The sequence below is a fragment of the Lygodium microphyllum genome, chromosome 19 (assembly GCF_053477565.2).
Source record: "Lygodium microphyllum isolate KBCC chromosome 19, Lygodium_microphyllum_v1.1.10, whole genome shotgun sequence".
In the NCBI taxonomy this organism is placed as follows: Eukaryota; Viridiplantae; Streptophyta; class Polypodiopsida; order Schizaeales; family Lygodiaceae; genus Lygodium; species Lygodium microphyllum.
The window spans coordinates 140,188,711-140,211,245 of record NC_141153.1 but is presented as its reverse complement, the minus strand read 5'-3'; the positions used below and the strand labels follow the sequence as shown (position 1 = coordinate 140,211,245).

The following is a 22,535-nucleotide window of genomic DNA, read 5'->3' as shown; positions in this document are numbered from 1 at the left end:
GTGAGTCTACTACACCCTCTTGAGTCATTTAGTTTTCTTGCTTGCATTGTGATTGCTAGGTGAGAGAGCATATGGCTTGGAGTTTGGAGCAAGAGACTATGTGAGAGATGGTTGAAACTCTTGAAATAATAAGAGTTACATCCATGCCCCGTTGTTAAGTGTTTGCACCAACATGAAGATTAGGGAGCTCTTATGATGTTGAAACTCTTGAAATAATAAGAGTTACACATCCATGCCCTGTTGTTAAATGTTTGCACAAACAGGAAGGTTAGGGAGCTCAAACCAATCATGAGCTTTGGATGGTTTTAGTCCCAGTGGATTACAATCATGGAACCATTTGAAGAGGATCGAGGGTGAATTTCTTAGTATCCATTTGTTGTTGCTTAAAATATTGAGAGCCATTTGATTTGTTTCGAATATGAAAAACAAGTAGTTGTTGGGTAAATATTACCTAGATTGGATACAATATATTCTTTCCCAAGTAGACCTAGTCTATATTTAAAAAAAATTAATTAGCAGCCTTGGACCATGGCACAATGCAATCACAACCTTGGATTGATATACTAAGTTCCATGGAGTCAAAGAGAAATGGAAACATTTATAAGAATACTTATATCTTCGGGAGGATTGACCTCTAGACCAGTGGGGAGGCTCATTGTTGTAGAGTCTACTTTTCCCTTGGATCTTTCTTGATTGCCTCTTGCTTGAGAATGCGACTCATGCACCAAAGCTCCATTGCATAGAGGGCCTTTGTAGGATGCTAGATGTTGAATCCATGCCATGCCTTCTCTTTCAAAAGCTCCTCCTCTAGTGTTGCCATGCATTTTGTCACTAGCTCGAGACGGTTTGGACCATAACCTCCTTCTCCACCATTGGTTTGAGGATGTGGTTAAGTCCATTGAGAAGGATTGAAAAGGTGAGAGGAGTGGCCATGATGGAGGGGAGGCAACACAAATTTCTACATGATGAGGGAAACCATGTTGCCAATTTGGGGGATAGCATTGTTGGAGGAATGCTATATTACCTAGGTATTCTCGTGAAGTGATTGGAAATGGGCCCCAGGTAAAGGATTCAAATGCCATCTTATCAATATCTACACTGTGGGGGATGGAGCAAGAGAGGGGATGACCAAGATAGACAATGGAGAGGGATCCACTAGGGTTTCTGGATGAGAGATGATGCGACATGCAAAATTGTGAGTTTGAGGGAATCTTTCTCAAGGAGACAAGTAGGAGCCCATTATAATGGATTGTTGCTATGGCTATTTGAAATTTAGGTTATATCAAGGCATCTTCGCAAGTAGGAGGAGCAATGCGACTCATGTTGGCGATTGAGGAGAAACTTCTACCATTATGATGTGCTAGAACAACAATAAAGACATAGAGTCTTAGTTTGATCCAATTATCTCCTTCTATTACAGTTGAAAGTATCAATTACTTTGGTGAATTGTGCAAGTCAAGAAATACAATATGCATGCAAGTAATCAACGACATTCGTGAATTGTGCAAGTGAATGGATGTGTGTGTGTCCTAGGCCTAATACAATGTGCATGCAAGTAATCAACGACATTCGTGAATTGTGCAAGTGAATGGATGTGTGTGTGTCCTAGGCCTAATACACCATGGTTTTTTGCGACTCCCTTCAGGAGAATCCAGTGTCACGTGGACGTCCGCAAGGGGCTCCGCAGTTATGAGCTGACATTTGGCACGTGCTACTGAAGAGTTCGAGTTTTTCTTTCTCATCCTTTGTCAGAACCAGAAAGAGAAAACAGGAAGACGAGGAAGAAGAAGAAGAAGAAGAAGAAGAGGAAGAGCAGCAGCAGAAGATTGTTCATGGCAAGCAACGCGCGAGAGTGGTGGAAGTCGCGGCGGGAGTGCATGCAAGCGCAAGAAGGAGCTCGTCTCAGAATCCACTCCCCTAGCGAGCCCCCCGCCGATAAAGCTGCTATTGATGCCATCCTGGAGCAGCGCGTGGCCATGGCCCGGAACTGTGCAGACGGTTTTTCTCTGATCATGAGAGAGAGAGAGAGAGAGAGAGAGAGAGAGAGAGAGAGAGGACACGATTGATGCGTCATTTCAAAAGAAAACAAAGGGAAAAAAATGTTTGTCAAAGATTGGATGCATAGAGATACTCTCTGTGCAGAGAGGACCAAGACAATAAGCCAATGGAAACCAACAAAAATTATGGGCTCTCTGTACAGTGATAACGATATGCCTGCTTATGTATACTTTAAAGATGAAAAATTTTAACCTAGATCTTCAAAATATCACATTGACAAAGTGAATAGCACAGACCATTTTTTGTTGACAATAGGCTATCTCCAAATAGTCAAGATCAACTTTTGAACTGGTCCAAATTCAAATTTGATTAAGGACTAATCAATTAATGGTTGATGAATCATAAGGGTGGTCCATAGGCTTGCTTTACACTTAAGTGAGCTGCTTACTAGTTGAGACTTTCAAATGATCATTAATCTTAAGTGTGAACTTTCAAGTTCTAATGGAAGTTTCACATTGCATCCTACTCCTTTCCTTTTGCCTTGGCTTTGCACGTCTAAGACAAGCCAAACTAACCTCACTCATGGAACCCATTTCATCATCTATGATACCCAACTTGGCTACAATTAGGGAGAAATGTGTTAGTAGACATGGGTGTATAATCATCTCTTGCATGTCAGCCTCAGTGCAAGTCAGACGAGGACATTAGGAGCTTTGAATTATCATTCTTTGTCATTCTATGTGTTTTAGGCACTTTAGATGGAGGGTATATCCATGCATTTCTTTTTGGACACTATAGGTTATCGTAGGTGTCCACATTTGGGACCTGGCTACTTATATGCTAGTTGTGGCTATAGTTTTGCCTATTTATAGAGAGTCCATTCCTCTCATTTGTTCATCCATTGCATCCTCCTCATTCTCTCTCATCCCCTTGCTACTGTCTAGTGCCTATATTGATGCTTACTGTTGCGTGTTGGGGCTGACCATTGTAGCCTTGTATCTATCAATCATTGCAGTCAGGTTGTTCCTTTTCTCTTGCATTTGATGTAGTCTCCTTCTCTCGATGTTCAATCTTCTTTCCATTGTGCACTCTCACATGGTATGTTTCACAAAGTTGAAATATCCATCCACCTTTCCAACCAGTAGGGTACCATTTCTAAGTGCTGCAAACCTTGCATTTGTTAGCCTGCCTATGTTAGTCATGTCAGTCTGTCATCTCTTGGTTGTGAACTCCTGCCAGAGTCTGACGGAGACATAGAAGCTCTAGCAGTTTTAGGTGCATTTCCTTTAGTTGTCAGCTTCTTGTGTGCATACCTAGGGCAATTTATGCTTTTCCTAGTTTGCCTCTACTTGTTGGACATTGTTCTTGCTGTCTGGGATGTTTTTGTGGCCTCTTGGTATTTTTCTGGCATTTTTCCATTGCAACTAGCATTAAATGCTGATTGGCCAGCACTTATTGCACCTATAGGTGTAGGTCAATGAGTTTTTTGGTTTTGTTAGCCATTTATAGCGTGTCTCTCCACTTGGTAGACACACACTCTCTCCAATCTTCATTTTGTCATATGCAGATGCACTCTCTGACACTTTATGCTTGGTATTGCCATCATCATCAGCTTGATCTGGTGCCCTCACTGATGTTGTGGGTTGTATGCAGGGATTGATCAATCCATCCCCTTTGTATTAGCATTCTTATTTAGTCAATACAGTATTCTTCCTTTATCTTTTGCGTGCACTCTCTCTCTCCCTCTCTCTCTTCGTGTTTCTCTTCCGTTGCGTACTCTCACATGGTATCATTGCTTATGTGAGGACACAATTTGGAGATTTATCGCAAAGGAGTAGTTGATCTTTTACCGAGGAGTAGCTCAGTCATTAAAATGCAAGTTTTCCAGCTTGCATTTGGTGCGAACACAACCTTTTCAGGAGGTTTTGCGCCTAGTCAACCCCATCTAGTGCATTGTGACATAATCTAGAGGCTCGCCTAGTCAACCCCATCTAGTGCATTGTGACATAATCTAGAGGCTAGGCGGCAACATATAGGTGTAGGCGACTACTCCTAGGCATTAGGCGGTCCCTCTCTCTCAACGTTTTACCAAAATGCAAATTTTTGGGTAGTGGCGATAGTTCCTTGGTGTAGATGACTTTTTTTGGTAGCAAACGACACATCTATAGTCATTGTAGCTGATTGCTTTCGGCCTTCCATGCTGTTTTCATTTAAACGGAGATTTTTGGGTGATTGCAAGATCGAAGATGTCTTACCAATTCACGAGCTTTGATAACTCAAAGGAGGAGCTTCTTTCTAGACACTGTTGAGTAGAGACGTGATTATCGCGACTATAGTTGGCGGGAGGAGTCTCCCATTCGCACTCGTCTCCCTTTTATTCATTTATCACAGAAGGCTCCATCTAACGTGAAGATGCCGTCCTTGATACCCTTAGTGTAGATGTTTTATCTTCCTTACCTAAAGAAGACAAACAAGATGGTTCAGACTATTCATTGTGGTTGTGTAAGGTGGAGTGCATACTTAACACTTTCGATCTTTTGGAGGTTGTTTTTGATCCTATCCCCCATCCTAAGGAGGATCTAGCGGATGGGACTTCTATGGACCGTGCAACCTTGTGGGATCGGCTCAACACTCCAGCTAGATTCTCTCTCTTTATGAGTTTGGAGGATTCTATCCTTGTGCATGTGCATGGGTTGAAGATCGGGCGAAAATATGGAAGAAGGTTGCATCTTTGTATCAGCACAAGACATTTGCCCATAAGATTTCCCTTGAGAAGAAGTTGTGGATACTCAGTATTGATGACTCCTCCATGAAGGAGCATATCACTAAGATGGAGGACATGGGGGGTGAGCTTGCCTCTCTTGGTCGGATGATATCCTTTGAAGACATGGCTATGAATCTTTTGACTCAGCTGCCATCTCCTCGTTCGATGTCTTCTACACTAGCCTTATCACATTGAGGACCTACGAGACTCTTCTGGGAGGAGCTTTCACTGCTTGTCTTGGAGTGTGATGAGCGACTTAGAGAGGTTGGGGCTGGTGGTTTTGGCTTCATTAAGGCATTTACTGCAGGTATAGGTGGAGAGAAGAAGAAGAAGGAGAAGGCCAAGGAAAAGAAGCAGAATGATTAGAAAGATGAGAAGGAGAAGCAGCCCAAGTGCCTACACTCGAGAAAGGGCACTCATCCTGAGGAGAAGTGTTTGCAGAAGTATCCCCATTTCAAGATGAAGGAGAAGGATTTGAAGGATTCAAAGGCCACCCCAACTATGACAAAGTCTGTCTTTGTGCATGTCTTTGTCGACGAGGATACAGACCTTGCTTCTTTCGCACAGGAGAAGCCTTGGCTCATGGATAGTGAGGCCTCTTCGCATGACCTATAGATAGGGTTGACTTCGGGACATTAGTGCCAGAGTGGGCATAGTCACCATTAGTGACAACTCTACCGTTCTTGTTCAAGGAGTGGGGACTATTCCTTTATTGCACTGGAGAGTTATAAGGGATGACCTCATTACCACCACTAGAAAGCAGCTGATGAAGGGGCCACCAAGCCCTTTCCACGATCCGAAGAAGAGGATCCCTTCCGTGCCTTGGGCTTCACCTTGGTTGGAGGAGCGACGTCGGAATTTGAGGCAGATCATGACTCGTTGGAGGAGTCCGCATCCCGCTTCGTCTTCTGTTTCTTTTTCTTCCTAGAAGCTGCTAACTCTTTGCGATCCTTCCGTAAATGGCCCTTCTTGCCACAATGGTAACATTGGGTCTTCGACTTCTTCATCTTCGAACCCCTCTCTGAAGCTGCAAGAGCCTCACCTAAACCTTCATAATGTGGCGGAAGCCACCCCTGTAGTCGCAAAGTCGCCTCATGCTCAAGCAGCATCGAGGACATATGAAGAAAATTGACAGGAGTCGTAGATGTTGTTGAGAAACCCTTCACCCTTCACCCTTCACCCTTCACCCACAGTTTGCGTTTTTGTGTTTTTGTGTTTTGCGTTTAGGATTTGCAGCCCCAAAAAGGGGCGCCATTCTAGACCGACTGTGCCTATTTATAGGCCACTCTCTCATTCATTTCTTACGGATTATTCATTCAGTCCGGCTGTCACCTCCTCTCCAGCCTCTCCACTACCCTCACACCCCTTCAAGAGGACATTGCGGTTCGTGGTTCGTGGCTGTCATCATTATCTTCCTTGTGCTATGGCACCCTTGTTCCCTTGTATCACATTCACTCCATGATTCAAGACTTCATCATTCCATTCATCAGAGTTTCTTCTCTTCTCTTCTCTTCTCCATGTTTGTCGAGTTCACTCTGTGTTCCTCCCCGCCAACCCTACTGTCTTGTTGGTACGTCATCTTTTGACATGGTATCAGAGCTGGATTTGCTCAAACGACGGCAAAGATTCTCCACTCCAGTGAAGGCAAAGACCGGTGCGGGTTCGGCATCCACTTCTCTTCTTCTTCCGTTGTATCAAAATCTCGTTTTTTGCAGATTTCAGGTGTTTCAGCTTGCTGCCCACATCCTGTTTGTGGAGGACATCTCAGCCGAAGCTGTCCATTGCTGTCTCCATCAGTTGGCGCTTGATTTCCAGCCCTCTTCACGCAGTTTGGAGCTGATTCTAGCCAGGCGACTGCTGTTCCTGTGCAAACTTGCTGCCGTCTCTCCTGCAGGCTGTCCTGCCTGCTTTTTTAGTCTTTCTCTCACCTGTTGCCTACGTTTTTAGTCTTTCTCTCTCTTGCAGGCTGTCTTGCCTGCGTTTTTAGTCTTTCTCTCTCCTTACCTGCGTTTTTCTACTGGTTGCAATCTCTTACTGCTGTTCGTATCCTCCTCCCACTGGCAGCTCACTTCCAGCCCTTCCACTACCCTCCCACCCCTTGAGGCGGACATTGTGGTTCGGGCTTCACACTGCCCTCACACCCCTTGAGACGGACATTGCGGTTCGTGGTTCATGGTGGCTAACCTCTTCCTTCTTCAACAAAGCACATTGGTATCCATGGCTTCTTTACCAACAGATGACTCGACTACTAGGTGCTCCTACTGTGGCATCACCGGACACACCACCGATGCTTGCCGACTTCGATCTTTGCTCCCCACCCCCTCGGAGTATATGCGTCTTCCACCAGACACTCCTTGTGCCACCTCTCCTTTTTGGGCCACAGAGATCGTTCTACATCGGCTATCAGAGTACTATGCTCAAGGCAATAAGACGCATCTGATGCGCACTAAGTCCTTTCGAGCACATGGAGGATTGATTGGCACTACAACCTCCTGGAGATTGTCGCAATGCCAGCGGCAGTCTTCTCCCACTTATTTTTAGGTACAGTGGCTTCCACGACCTACAGCTTTGCAATCCGCTCCATCGAGAGACAGTGATTGTTTGATATTGTCTCCTTGTCAGTCCGCTCCTTTGAGAGACAGTGGCTACTCGACTCCTTCCTCTTCTTCGGCTACCCAGTCTGCTCCACTGAGAGACAACGACTGTTGCCCACCTCTTGCTCATTCTGAGCCCCACCCTTCCCCACCCTCGACTACTCAGGTTCGAGAGGCTACCTTTGGGAGCTCTTTGGCACCCCAGATACCTTCTTTAGCATGACCGGTGGCACTTCCTTCGTCATCAGACATTTCAGAGTCCATGATCTATGAGTTTTTGGATTCCCTATCTATTTCAAAGGGGGATTTAGAGGGGGATGCTATTTCTTTGCCCTCAGAGGGGGGATCTACTTCTTCTTCGACTTCAGCGGGGGCCCCTCCACCTCCCACCTCAGAGGGGGAACCTGCTCCTTATGAAGTTCTTCACCTATCCTCTATTTTCTTGGGGTGGCTGTCTTCGACCAGTCATCTCTTCTACTGATACCTAGGATCTTCAGGTACCACCTAGATCGGGACCTCGGAGGTTCAGCCGCGACTTGGTGATGAGGCCTTCGTATTCCTTCCAGCATGGATGCACAAAGCTAGTGGCTTCTCTCCCGAGGTTGTGTTTCGGGTTCTCAAGTTCACTCTGTCTACTGGTCTTTACTGCAGGTTCCCTTTCTGGTGGAAATCTTGGATCTTAGGGGTCCTCCTCTTCTTCCTCCACAACTTTGTATTCAGCATTCATTTCAGTCAGTGCAGATTTTCTTCCTTCATTTTCTGCTTTCTCTCTCTCTCTCCCTCCCTCTGTGTTCGTGTTAATTCTTCCGTTGTGCACTCACATGGTATCAAAGCCTAACTGAGAGCACATAGGAGAGCTTCCATTGCAGAGGAGGACACCATCAAGTGCAGCCCTTCTTCCCTCCTTTTCAGCCCTTGGTGGTGCTGTCCAGGCTGAAACGCAGCCGTCCATACTTGCGTTTTGCTGTTATGTAACATCAAGAGTAGGCGGCAGTTTTCTAGGTGTTTGCAGCTTGTGTGTGTGTCAAACGCAGCCAACAGAGGAGGCGTCATCATTTGGAGGATAGGTGGCAGTTTTTCTCTCCAGGCGGCAGCATTTTCTCTCTACTCTTGCAGGCGACAACATCTTTTGGGTCTTTTTTGACATAGGCGGCTCCATCTGGACTGTCTGTTGGTTGCAAATTGTTTGGTGATTGCAGATATATACGAAGATGTCTTATCACCAGTTCTTTGCTGATTCAGAGGATGTCTCTATTCCTCGCTCTAAGAGACAAAGAGACTTTCGTGCTAGTCCCCGTGACGACTGAAGGTCACCTAGCCCATTTGTACGAGATCCCTCTTTCCTGTTCTCTTCATGTTTCACAGAAGGCTCGCTCTGTTGGCCTTCATATGCCTTCCATGGCTTCTCTATACAGGTGCATGTACTCCCTTTTTTACCCAAAGAGGACCGGCTTGATGGTTTCAACTACTCACTTTGGTCATGTAAGGTGGAGTGTATCCTTGATACCCTCGATCTTTGGGAGTTTGTTACCCATCCTATTTCCTGTCCAGTGGAGGATCCCACCGTTGGATCATCGATGGATCGTGTGGCCTTATGGGATCGGCTCAACTCGAGAGCTCGATCTTTCCTCTATGAGCTTACAGGATTCTGTCCTAGTGCATGTGTGCAGGTTGCAGAAAGCAGCGGAAGTGTGAACAAAGCTTGCTTCTTTGTACCATCAGCAGACATTTGCCCATTGGATTACACTCGAAAAGAAATTACGGATGCTCATTGTTGATGATTCTTCTTCCATGAAGGATCTATCAACAGGTTGGAGGACATGAGGGATGAGCTTGCGTCCCTTGGCAGGATGATCTCTTCTGAGGATATGGCCATGGTTCTTTTGACTCAGTTGCCATCTCCCCGTTTTGATGTCTTCTACACCAGCCTTCTTACATCGAGGACCCGTGAGAAGCTTCTATGGGAGGAGCTTGCCCCTCTTGTTTTGGAGCATGACGAGCGTGCCAAAGAGGTAGCTAGTGGATCCACCTCCATCAAAGCTTTTGTTGCAGGTTCGGGAGGGGGGACACAGAAGAGGGAAGTCACAGGCTAAAAGACAGAAGAGTTCTTCAGGTTTTGACTCCGACTTGGAGAAGCCTACATGCCCATACTGTGGGAAGGGGACACATCCAGAGAAGAAATGTTGGAAGAAGTATCCTCATCTTCGTCCGGGAGCGAAGGATGGAGCTAAAACATCCGAGCCTTCTACCTCTACTCCAATGGTTACCCATGAGTCAGTGTTTCTTCATATTGTTGACTTGGAGGAGCCTTCTTCAATGCCTCATCTTTTGAGAGACCTTGGCTGGTTGATAGTGGAGCTTCTAGTCATATGACTCCTCGAGGTGATTTGTTGCAGGATCTATGCCCTTATGAGGGTTGGTGACATTGTTTCGGTGCCTATTGTGTTGTTGGAACTTTGCCTTTATTTCCGGACTGTGTTTCGAGCTCCCTTTCCCAGGTTCTTAATGTTCCAGACTTGGGCTTTCCACTCCTCTTAGTCTATGGCCTTACTAGGCTTGGTACCCGGGTTGTCTTCACCGAGCAGGCCATTTGTATTGAGGATTCTTCTATAGGGGCTGATATCGCGACAGGTTGGTAGGAGAGCGGGCTTTACAGGCTCCATTCCCCTTATCTTATGCAAGGTCCTCCGAGGCAGTTGTCTATTGCTACATCCGCTCCCGCTTGTGCGCCCTCTTTTCCATAGGTTCCTTCCTATCCCTCACCCTCTCCTCCGGTGGTTCCCTCGTACCCACCATCCCTCTTAGAGGGGGGCGATCTTGTCAGAGTGCAGCAGTGCAGAAGCGTAGGACTGAGAGAGAGAGAACGCAGAGAGAGAAGAGAGAGAAAGAGACAGTGGAAGATGAAGATCTGCTGTATAAAGTGTGCTGAATACAAAGATATGCAGATATATACACGGGCGCAGTGCGCTGGACTGCGTGTCTCCACCTCGACGATGCAACCTGCCGTTCACCTCGAAGTCCGCTGCAGTCTGCACTGTCTCCTGTCTGAAATCTGCGAACAGAGACAGAATCGGCGCGTGCCACCGGTCTGTAATCTGCGAGCAGAGAAGTGTAGGAGACTGCTGAAGTCCTCGGCTATTTATAGCCAGGAAACTGGGCGAAAACCAGGGCAGGTCGCAGCCGACTGGACTGCAGGCAGTCGGACTGCCACGTGGCAGTCCGACTGCGCACAGTCGGACTGTGCAGCCGACTGCACAGTCCGACTGGACTGTGCAGTCCCGTACAGGCGCTGATCTCTAACACCCCCTCTCAGAGCCTGGGCGGGGCAGAAGCTTGAGGGATCTGGAATGTCTCCGAAGTAGAGCCTGGGGAAGTGCCTTCGTAAACAAATTTGCAAGATTGTCCTCCGTCTTGCAGTACTCCACAGTGATGGTCTCATCCAGAAGCTTCTCTCTGATGAAGTGGTACTGGATCTCTATGTGCTTCGTCCGGGCATGAAAAACAGGATTCCGTGCCAAGGCAATGCAACTCTCATTGTCACATTGTAGCAAAGTAGGACGAGTCTGGGGGCAGCCAAGCTCCTCCAACAATCTCCGAAGCCACACAGCCTCACATGTGGTGGAAGACGCGGCCCGATACTCCGTCTCAGTAGACGAAAGGGCTACCGTGGGCTGCTTCTTGCTACTCCATGAGATAACACCTGCACCCAAGGTAAAACAGTAATCTGTAGTAGACCGCCTGTGGTCCACATCACCGGCCCAATCCGAGTCGCTCCAACCTGCAAGTACAAGATCTGAACCATTTGTCCCTGCGGGATAATGAATCCCTAAATCAGACGTCCCCCTCAAATACCGAAGTATCCTCTGAGCAGCCTACCAATGCACTGTCTTAGGTTCACTCATAAACCTTGCCAAGAGCCCAACAATAAAACAAAGATCAACACGAGTGTTGAGAAGCCAAATCAAGGATCCAATCAACTGACGATAGCGGGAAGCATCCGCCATAGGAGAAGCTGAATGGGAAGTGGCCTTCCAGTTCGGATCCATAGGAGTAGAGAGGGTCCGACAGTCCTCCATCGCAAAAGACACCAAGAGCTCCTGTACGTATCTCTGCTGAGAGATGAAGATCCCCCTCTGAGACTGATAAATCTCATGGCCCAAAAAGAAATGGAGTAGACCCAAATCCGTCATCTCGAACGTCTGATGTAAAGCTGACTTCGTCTCTTGGACCTGCTGTGCATGATCACCTGTGAAAATCAAGTCATCAACATAAAACACAAAAAGCACACAACCATCCTCGGAAGTGTGAACATAAAGCTGCGGATCGGCCTTAGAACGCCGATAGCCCAACTGAGACTGAAGGAACGAATCAATCTTCTCGTTCCATGCACGCGGAGCCTGCTTGAGGCCATACAAGGCCTTCTTCAACCTGTAGACTTTCCCATCTGAAGATCCAAAGCCAGGAGACTGCTCAACATAGATCTCCTCCTTCAAATCACCATTGAGGAAGGCCGACTTCACATCCAACTGGTAAACAGGCCATCTCCTATGGCCAGCCAAGGCAAGAACAGCTCTAATGGTCGCCATACGAGCAGTGGGGGCAAAAGTATCATGACAATGGGCGCTGTGCAAAACCTTTAGCAACAAGGCGAGCCTTGTGCTTATCCAAAGAACCATCGCTAAGGTATTTGGTCTTGAAGACCCATTTGACGCCAATCACCTTCTTATTCGGGGGTCGGGGCACGAGTGACCAAGTGCCATTCCTCTCAATAGCCTCCAACTTGGCTTCCATAGCTTTCTTCCATGGTGCGGACTGTAAAGCCTCCTTCACGGAGGTGGGCTCTCGATCCTGCATAACACGGGTCATCAAACAATAGTTAGAGCAAACAAGCTCCATAGAATGTGCCTGGTGCCGCCTGACCGCCGGGGACCATCCTGCGGTCCCCACTCCTCAGGAACCCTCTCGATCCCTGAATCACGGAGTGTGTCACGGGCCCATCGAGGAGGAGGCCGAACCTCCCCTCGTCTCTCTCCATCAGCTGAAGATTCTGGAATATCCACCGGTGGTAACTCCTCAGGGGTGACTGGTGGAACAGTAGACTCTGTGTCAGAAACAGAATCATAATCAAAAGGCACGGGCTCCAATGGAACTGTAGTAGGAGCCCAACTCTCCCTTGGATCTCCAAGAACGGGATGCTCCTCACCCGTTGATATAGCCGGAACCTCCACCATAGAAACAGGGAACGCCCGTTCCGGCGCATAGGAACGGATTAACGCGTTCCGGGATGTACGAGCCCAGGAAACGCTGGCGAAACGTTCCAGCCCGTTCCCTGGCCTGTTCCAGCCCGTTCCATGCCGTTCCCTGGCCGTTCCCTGTTTGGAACGGCCGTTCCAGCCCAGCCATGTAATTTTTTAATTAAAAAAAAAAAGTCCTGTTTGACGTTTCGCTCCCGCCTCCCGCCTGTCGCCTGTCGCCTGTCGCGTGCGCTTGTCGCCTGCGTCTGTCCCCTGCGTCTGTCGCCTGCGCCTGTGTCTGTCCCGTGCGCCTGTCCCCTGTTCCCTGCGCCTGTCCCCTGCGCCTGCTCCGTGCACCTGCCCCGCCTGCTCCGTGCACCTGCCCCGCCTGCTCCGTGCACCTGCCCCGCCTGCTCCTGCTCCTGCTCCTCCGCCTGCAGGCTGCTCGGTTTTGACTCTCCCACCTGCCTCTGAGTCTCCCGCCTACGTCGCGTGCGGCACACGGTACACTTTGGACCTTGGTTGAAATTTTTGCAATTTCATTGAACTTTGACGCATGGATGTTGAAATGTTGGCTGCAAATTTCTGTAATTACTAATTTCATTGAAGTTTACAGTTTACTGATTATTTGTCACTTCTATATAGATGGCAGCATTGACATCTATGGGATCTTCATCATCCTCAGCAGGTACTTCGTCAACAACTGGACGAAGTCGAAGCACTACTTGGTCATGGTGGGATGAGGTAGATGCAGGGGTGCCATTGAGAGGTGGAGGGGCTCGCCCTTGGAAATGCAAACTTTGCCCTTATGCTCGCACTAGTGGGGCTGATAAAGTGAGAGCCCATCTTCTACATGAGGAGGGGAAAGAGGTGCGTTTTTGCACCAATGTATCAATTGAGAAAAGGCAGGAGTTACTTGACCGCATAGCCACTTCTATGGGGAATTCACATGCCAGGAGGACGCCAAATATAGCAGTGGATCCAACAACATGGACTCCAAGGCCAGCAGGGCATGATGCTTCATGCAGAAGACCACCAGGATTAGTGGCTACGCAGCCTTCTCATGGGCCATCAATGGCAACAGGTCGTGGTGTTAAACAGAGTTCATTGCACACTTCATGGGAACCAAAGAAAAAAGAGAAAACAGATGCAGCAGTGGCACGCTTTTTTTACCATGACCATATTGCATTCAAATCAGCCAGGTCACCTTATTTTTTAAATATGGTGACAAAGATTGCAGAGTATGGACCCACATATAAGTCCCCTTCATCAGAAACTATCAGGACTACATTGCTTCAAAAGGAGAAAGTGGCCATAGAGATTGCAACAGCAAATATTCGCAATCAATGGGCAAGAAATGGAGTGACATTGATAGCAGATGGATGGAGTGACACACGCCATAGGTCCATACATGGTGTTGTTGCATATTCTCGTGGAGATGTATACTTCATTGGTAGTCATGATGCTTCAGAGACTGGAAAGAGTGCAGATGTATTGGCATCCGAGTGGTGCGAGGCAGTGCAGGTTGTTGGGGCAGAAAATGTAGTGCAGTTTGTGGCAGATGGTGAATCTACAAATAGGGCAGCAGGAAACATTTTAATGGCAATGTATCCACATATCACCTTTAGTCCATGCATGGCGCATTGCTTGAATAACTTGTTGAAGGATATTGGAGACTTGCCATGGATTGCATCTCTTGTTGCGAAAGGCAACAAGATTATCACTTTTATATGTAATCATCAGTACTTGCATGCTGAGTTTCGCAAGAGAAGTGACAAAGAACTTCTTAAATACTCGGATACACGATTTGCATATAACTTTCTTATGCTTGGTCGATTGCACTATTGCAAAGGTGCAATTCGGGAGCTATTTGCTAGTGATGAATATGAAAATTGGACTGGGGCTGCCACTGCTACTGCTGTGTTATGTAATGCATATGTTTCTGATAGAGATTTTTGGGATGAGGTTAATCGCACCAACCAAATGGTTGATCCTATTATGCACATGTTGAGGCTTGCAGATGGCATGGATCCATGCATTGGGAAGATCTATGAAGGTATGGATCGCATGATTGAGAGGTTGGAGAGTTTGGAACCAAATGCAGATAGGTATGAGCAGATCAAGGAGTTATGCATCAGTAGATGGAATGAGTATGACTCTCCTATGCATGCTGCAGCATATGTGCTTGATCCTGAGTTTCAAGGAAAGATGCAAGAAAGAGACCTTGAGATGGTCAAGGCTTGGAACACATTGCTTGCAAGGCTTTATCCCAGCCGTGAAATGCAACGCAAAATTAAAAATCAGCTCTCTGTATATCGGCAAACATTAGGGATGTTTGGTACAGAGGATGCACTAGAGGACAGGATAAATATTGGGGTTGCTTTATGGTGGGAGGACTACGGGGCAGAAGCTCCAGAGTTGCAGAGTTTGGCTATTCGTATTCTTAGCCAAACAATTAGCTCTTCTTGTTTAGAGCAACTATGGAGCTCATTCAATCACATTCACTCAAAGAAGAGAAATCGTCTTGGTACAATGAAGACGAATGACCTAGTTTATGTAAGCTCCAATCTTCGCTTGCTAGCTCGTACATCAGTTGCAAAGGCTGATTCTTTTATATGTTGGGAAAAAGATGACGATGATGATGATGGTGATGATGATGGGCAGGATGTTGTTCAACAGGATGAGCCTTCAGGCACAGTGGAGCCATCTTCCATGAATCAGAGCACTTAGTAGCTAGCCTTTTGGAACTTTAGAGTATTGACTTGGAAATTGGAGCTCTTGTAACTTGGATATTTACTATTTAGGCTTTAAAGTTTAGTGCATATTTTGTGTTTTTGCAATGCACACTTGTTGCCAGTTGGACTTATGCAACATTGTTGATTAGAATGTTGAATTATGAATGCGACAATCCATTGGTAGTTACAATGTTTTGAATCTTTATTATTGTTGAAACTTGATTATTATGTCTCTAGAGTTTAATTTCATGAATTATGGTTGATATGATCTCTCTCTCTAGATTCTAAGACAAGTGTTGACTCTCTCTCTCTCTCTCTCTCTCTCTCTCTCTCTCTATATATATATATATATATATATATATATATATATATATATATATATATATATATATATATATATATATATACCGTTCCCTCCGTTCCCGTTCCCTCACTTTGGACGTTCCCCCCGTTCCAGGGGGTCCCGTTCCCCGTTCCTGGTAACTATGACCTCCACAAACCGCACATCGCGACTAGTGTATACATCCCGCTTGACGGGATCATACAATCGATAGCCTTGGGACTGGGAGCTGTAGCCAACAAATACCTGTCTTCGGGAAGCTGCTTCAAATTTATCACGGTGAGCCTTGGGAATGTGAACATAGGCATCACACCCAAAGACCCTAAAGTAAGAAACATTGGGCTTAGTCCCAAAGTAAGCCTCAAAAGGGGTCATCCCATCAACGGCCGAAGTGGGGGATCGATTAAGGATGTGAACTGCAGTAGCCACAGCTTCGGCCCACAGAACCTGAGGGGTCTGTCCGTGCTCCATCATGGTGCGCGCCATCTCGATCACACTGCGGTTTTTCCATTCAAGAATGCCATTTTCTTGAGGAGTGTTGGTATTAGCAAACTCCTGGTGAATACCTTTATCTGCACAAAACCGAGCAAACTCATTAGAAATAAATTCACCACCCTTGTCGGATCGCAAGGTCTTCAAGTTCCGGCCTGATCGGTTCTCCTCAAAGAGAAGCCAATCCTTGAAGTGGGAGAAAGCTTCTGACTTTAATGCCAAGAAATAGGCCCATGTCATCCTTCTGTAGTCATCTACGATCAGCATGAAGTACGAGCTCCCACGCAAGGATTCGTTCCTCATAGGGCCACATAGATCCGTAGATATAAGCTCCATCGGTGAAGTAGACCGCCGCGAAGCTGTGTGGGGAATGGCATCCCTATGCTGCTTCCCATGAATGCAGGAGACACATGGCTGCTGGCTCACCACTATATCCGGCAACCCTCTAACAAGCTGTCCACGTGATGCCCTCCGAAGATAATCATAGTTGAGGTGACCAAACCGAGCATGCCATAACTCTGACTGTGTCTGAGAGGTAAGAAGAAGAGTAGAGAGGGCAGTGGAAGACTTCAATTTATAGATGCCGTTCTCCTCATATCCGGATGATAGAACCTTCCTTGACCCACGATCAAGGACTCGCACCGAGTTACTGTCAAACTCCACCAAAAGTCCAAGGGAGCAAATCTTATGAACTGACAGGAGATGATACCCTAATCCTGGTACATGCAAGACCTTTGAGGTATGGGTACCATCACGTCCATCTGGAATAAGCTGCATCTTACCCTATCCTGCAATAGACACTGAAGAGCTATCTCCAATGAGAATCTGCCCACGCGAGGGTCGCAACTGGGCAACACCATCTGATGAAGGAGTCATGTGCTGGGAGGCACCACTATCAACGATCCACTCTCGAGCCTGGGGAGCCGTCATCGCAGCATCAGAAGCATTCGGTGTAGAGTCCTCAATGACAGCTAGATGAAGAAATGCAGCTGATGAGGGTGCAGCCACCGCTCCAGAATCCTTTGTGTCCTTCTTGTTGGTGTCCTTCTTATCTTTGTCAGGGCAATCCTTCTTCCAATGGCCAGTCTTTCCACAAATATGACATGTGGATTCTTTGTCCTTGTCCTTCTTTGACTTGTTATCCCCCTTCTTCTTCTTTTGGTCCTTCCCCTTCTTCTGAGAGGCTCGACCTGTCAGCGCCTCCGACTTGGAAGCATTCTGTCCCTTTAGCTGTTCCTCTTGGTCCAAGACCATAGGAACCAACTCTTCCCACCGAAGAGTAGACTTCCGCCCCGAAGCAATAAGGGCGGAGTAGAATGTACCGAATCGTGGCGGCAACTGGGACAATAGTGTGATCGCCATGTCTTCGGAGGAAATCGGCTTCCCTGCATTCTAAACCTGTATTTGAAGCTGTCTTAGCTTGTTGATGTGCTCCCATAGCGAAGAAGACTTGTTTACGGACAAGGTCCGCATCTGAACCTCCAAAGAAACCCGCTTCATAAGGGTCATCCAGTTGTACATCTGATCAAGCTCCAGCCATATCTCCTGAGCCACCGTCAAGTGCTCGATGTGAGCTATCACGACTGTAGTGCAAGATAAAAAAAGAAAGGAACGAATCCTGGCATTCAGTTTGTCCCAGTGAGACTGAGCCTTGGCCAACTCCGCACGAGCATCGGAAGAGAGTTTGGACTCATCTCTTACCGAGGGCCGGTCGATCTCCTGTACAAGCTCCGCCAAATCATAGGACTCAAGGATGGCCAACATCATGACGCGCCAGATGCGGTAGTTGTCGCCATCGAGCTTCTGATCTGCGGGAAGAGCCGGTAAGACAGGCACCTTCCGGTCCATAATCGTCTGGAACTCCAAGTCAATCTCTGTAGACATCTTCACCTGTAATGCCTTCACAAACGCAAAAGCAGCCCCCTCTGACTGTGAAAACTCAGCCTGCTAAGGCTCTTCCGCGTCCTTTAACTTCTTCACCCGCCGGAGGCGATGAAAAAGCAAAACCTGCACTTGAAAGCTGAAAACTCAAACTTCCTCCTCGTCAAACAGCAGTAAGCAGCAGCAAATCCACCACCTGGACTCCTTTCTTGCGCGCCCACGCTCGCTTCAGCCTTATTCCGAGGCACAGCCCTCCTGTCTGCCCTCAAACGCTGAAAACGCAAATTTGTGTCGCGATAGAAACTCCTCTTCAGGTTGGTTCTGCGCTCAGTCAGCCCTCTAACACTGCTCTGATACCATGTCAGAGTGCAGCAGTGCGGAAGCGTAGGACTGAGAGAGAGAGAACGCAGAGAGAGAAGAGAGAGAGACAGTGGAAGATGAAGATCTGCTGTATAAAGTGTGCTGAATACAAAGATATGCAGATATATACACGGGCGCAGTGCGCTGGACTGCGTGTCTCCACCTCGACGATGCAACCTGCTGTTCACCTCGAAGTCCGCTGCAGTCTGCACTGTCTCTCGTCTGAAACCTGCGAACAGAGATGGAATCTGCGCGTGCCACCGGTCTGTAATCTGCGAGCAGAGAAGTGTAGGAGACTGCTGAAGTCCTCGGCTATTTATAGCCAGGAAACTGGGCGAAAACCAGGGCAGGTCGGCTGCATTAAATGCAGCCGACTGGACTGCAGGTTGTCGGACTGCCACGTGGCAATCCGACTGCACAGTCCGACTGGACTGTGCAGTCCCGTACAGGCGCTGATCTCTAACAGATCTCAGTGATGCGGCTGTGGATTTCCTAGCCCCTATTGTTTTAGAGGGGGCTTCCCAGGATCCCGAGGAGTTTCTTCATCGGCAATCTTCATCGATGGACTTCATCGACATTGGCATTCCTCTTGCCACCCCAGGATCCGTTTCTCCCTTGGCCTTTCGCTACATCCAGGATCTGAGAGGGGGTGTTAGCAGTCATGTTTGTCATGCCTTGTCATCTCTTGCTTGTGAGCCTCAGTCTGAGTCAGACGAGGACTTTAGGAGCTCTGACTTGTCTATCACTTGTTTTGACGGAGGAGGTAGCTCATTCTAGAGCGCTTAGTTTATTGCATTTCAGTGCATTTTCTCCTCTAGTCGGGATTTTATGTGCATTTCTTGGGGCAATTTCTGCATTCTTTAGCTTGCCTCATTGCTGGACATTGTCCACCCTTTCCGGGTTTTTTTTGAGCATTCTTGGCATTTTTACCAGCATTAAATGCTGGTCGGATATATTTTTGGCCTCAAATTTCAGGTCGGCCAGTTTTTGGGGTTTTTGGCTATTTATAGCTATTTTCTACTTGGCAGTCAGTTGTATTATCATCTTCCCTCCTTCCTTGGCAGGTGCACACTCCGACTCCGTCATCTTCCTCCGTCTTCGGTGCTGCCGTCATCATCAGCCTAATTTGGTGCCCTCATTGATGCTCCGGGCTGCGTGCAGGGATTGATCAGTCCACAGCTTTGTATTCAGCATTCATTTTAGTCAGTGCAGATTTTCTTCCTTCATTTTCTGCTTTCTCTCTCTCTCTCTCTCTCTCTCTCCCCATCTGTGTTCACGTTTCTTCTTCCGTTGCACACTCTCACACAATCAATGCAAAAACTGATGCAAAATTGATCCCAAAAGTGACCATAAATGGTTCTCAAGCTGATAAAAACCTGAGTTGAAACTGATCAGAATTTTTATCTCAAAATTGAGGCAAAATTCATACCAAATTGATCATAAGCTGATGCAAAAGTATAGTTCTAGTGCCCAGGTGGAACTCATACTCATTTGCATACATCTCATAGCGACTAGTACACTAAGTAGTGACCTCATGGCAAACATACTGTCAGCACAGTACCTTGGATGCATGCTGAATATATCTGAGATCCATTACATACGAGAGCTGTCCATAACTGGAGGAGTGGAAGCGCTACCTTCCCCTAGAGCATTAGGCAATACTTCGGACCCTTGCTCTACTGAATCCAACGGAGTCCGAACTAAAGTCGGCTCTAACTGAAAGGCATCTAGATAAAGCTGCAACAACTGATGATGGTCTACCAAGTCATTCTCTTCCATCCATTTGGCATCCATTGGTGAATAATTTTGAAATTTTACGAAGTATCTCCTGGAAACTTTACCTTTGATCTTTCTTTCCTTATGTGCCAAAATCTTCTCGGGTACCAAAATCTCATGCAACTCCTCAACTTTAGGTTGAATTTCAGCAAACATATCCTCTGGCACATCATCATGAAATAGCCTCAATAAGTTGACATGAAAGGCATTGTGTATCCGCCAATGTGGAGGTAATTTCAGTTGATATTCTTCAACACCTGGAAGGGCCCATAGTATCTCATACTCAACTTTGGATACAATCTTTCTTTTACTTTAATCTTTTTCAGCCTTGTCTTTTCAAAATGTAGCAATACATAATCACCCTCTGTAAACTGCAAAGCACGTCTGTGGTGATCAGCTGTCCTCTTTTGCTTTTCTTGCGATCTCTAAAGTGCATATTTTATCTTTGCATAGGCTGTTAGCGATCAGATCCTGTCCGTACAGGCAGACAGTCGGATTGACCAGTCAGACTGCCACGTGGCAGTCCGACCTGTACCTGGATAGTCGGCTGCATTTAATGCAGCCGACCTGCCTATTTTTGGCGCCCATTTTCTGGCTATTTATAGCCGATCTTTTGCAGTCTCTCCCATCTCTGATCGCAGGTTTTAGGCTGGAGGCTCGTGCAAATTACATCTCTGTTTGCAGATTTCAGGTTGGAGATCGTGCAGATTGCAGCGGACTTCGAGGTGAACAGGAGGTTGCATCGTGGAGGTGGAGACACGCAGTCCCGCGCACTGCGCCCGTGTACATATCTGCATATCTTTGTATACAGCACACTTTATACAGCAGATCTTCATCTTCCACTGTCTCTTTCTCTCTCTTCTCTCTGCGTTCTCTCTCTCTCAGTCTTGGTCCCACGCTTCCGCATTGCTGCACTCTGACATGGTATCAGAGCAGTGTAGAAGGACTGGCTGAGTGAAGAACCAACCTGAAGAGGAGTTTCCATCGCGACACAAGGCTGCGTTTCCAGCGTTTGGAACAAGACTGAAGCGAGCGTGGACGCGCGGGAAAGGAGTCCAGTTGGTGGATTTGCTGCTGTTTGCTGCTGTTTGAAGAGGAGGAAGGCTGAGTTTTCAGCTTTCAAGTGCAGGTTTTACTTTTTCATCGCCTCTGGTAGGTGAAGAACGTACGGGACGCGGAAGAAAGAGCCCTAGCAGGCTGCGTTTTCACAGTCAGAGGGGGCTGCTTTTGCGTTTGTGAAGGCGTTACAGGTGAAGATGTCTACAGAGATTGACTTGGAGTTCCAGACGATCATGGACCGGAAGGTGTCAGAAGTGGTGCAGCAATGGAAGCGTAAAGAATATGCTTAAATAAATGCTGAAACACAAGACAGAAGAAAGAATGAACACAGTAGACAGATGAGAACTCAGATGTATGCTCGGGAAATGGAATCCATATCGAACACGAGACAACAGCATACAACGGTGAGTCACTGGCTGCGCGGGCTCCTCAGCACCGGCTCCTCTCTCCCAGAAGGATCTCCACTGATGGCTGAAGTACCGAAGACTGTGGAGGAGGAGCCCTATAAATAGCCACAAAAGTGGGGAGCATAAAATGCAGGTCGGCCAGCATTTAATGCTGGTCGGCCAGCAATAAATGCTAAAAATACATCATAAATGGCCACAAAAATGTGCCATAAAATACTGCATAAAATGCTACATAAAATGCCCAGCCTCTGCACACAGACTCACACCATGAGCTGACTAATATCTGCTAACACCCTCTCTCAGATCATGTGTGATCGGATACAATGAAATAGTACAATGATGGAGAATCATAAACTACACAACAAATAAACACCAGAAGGACCATGGATGTCGAAGCGGTGAGTGGCCAGCCCACCACCAAGATGCCTCGGAGAGTATCTGATGTCGATGTCGATCGTACCAACAACACCTGAAAATAGAGAAGACTCATAGCAGCTCTCTGTGTAATGTCACCTATGTCACTCAGGACATACAAAGCCAATCTTGCCAAACATGTCTCTGAACATGTGACCATGGATTCCCCGCCTTTGGCCAAACCACCAAAGTGTCCCCTCATATGAGCTCCAGACGAAAGCCGCTCGCTCTCTGTAAAGAAGAACAGCTCATCATGAACCCAGAAATCAACACCAGTCTCTAGGATTTCACTGCCAGATACTGTCGATGTGTCAGGGACGTCCCTCTCTGGAACCTGTGCACCTGTATCAAAATATAGATGAGGCACTGCAGCCCCACCAACACCCGCTCACACTCCCTCTCTGGCACAAGAGAGTCGTGAGGGATGACCTCATCACCACCACTAGAAAGCAGCCGAGGAAGGGGCCACCAAGCCCTTCCC

The 22,535-nt window shown here is 47.2% G+C and overlaps 1 protein-coding gene across 2 annotated transcripts in view; it reads left to right on the top strand.

Annotated features, from left to right (window-relative positions):
* Window positions 1–1,622: 1,622 nt before the first annotated feature.
* The window catches only part of LOC148020442 (early nodulin-93-like), a 76,121-nt gene continuing 55,208 nt past the window's right edge, over window positions 1,623–22,535 (top strand). The window contains exon 1 of one of the 2 annotated variants that reach the window (XM_087700752.1): window positions 1,623–1,998. In XM_087700752.1, the coding sequence (XP_087556878.1) occupies window positions 1,833–1,998 (166 nt within the window). In that variant the 5' untranslated portion in view covers window positions 1,623–1,832. The remainder of the gene's footprint in view (window positions 1,999–22,535) is intronic. The other variant, XM_087700751.1, reaches the window with a different exon arrangement.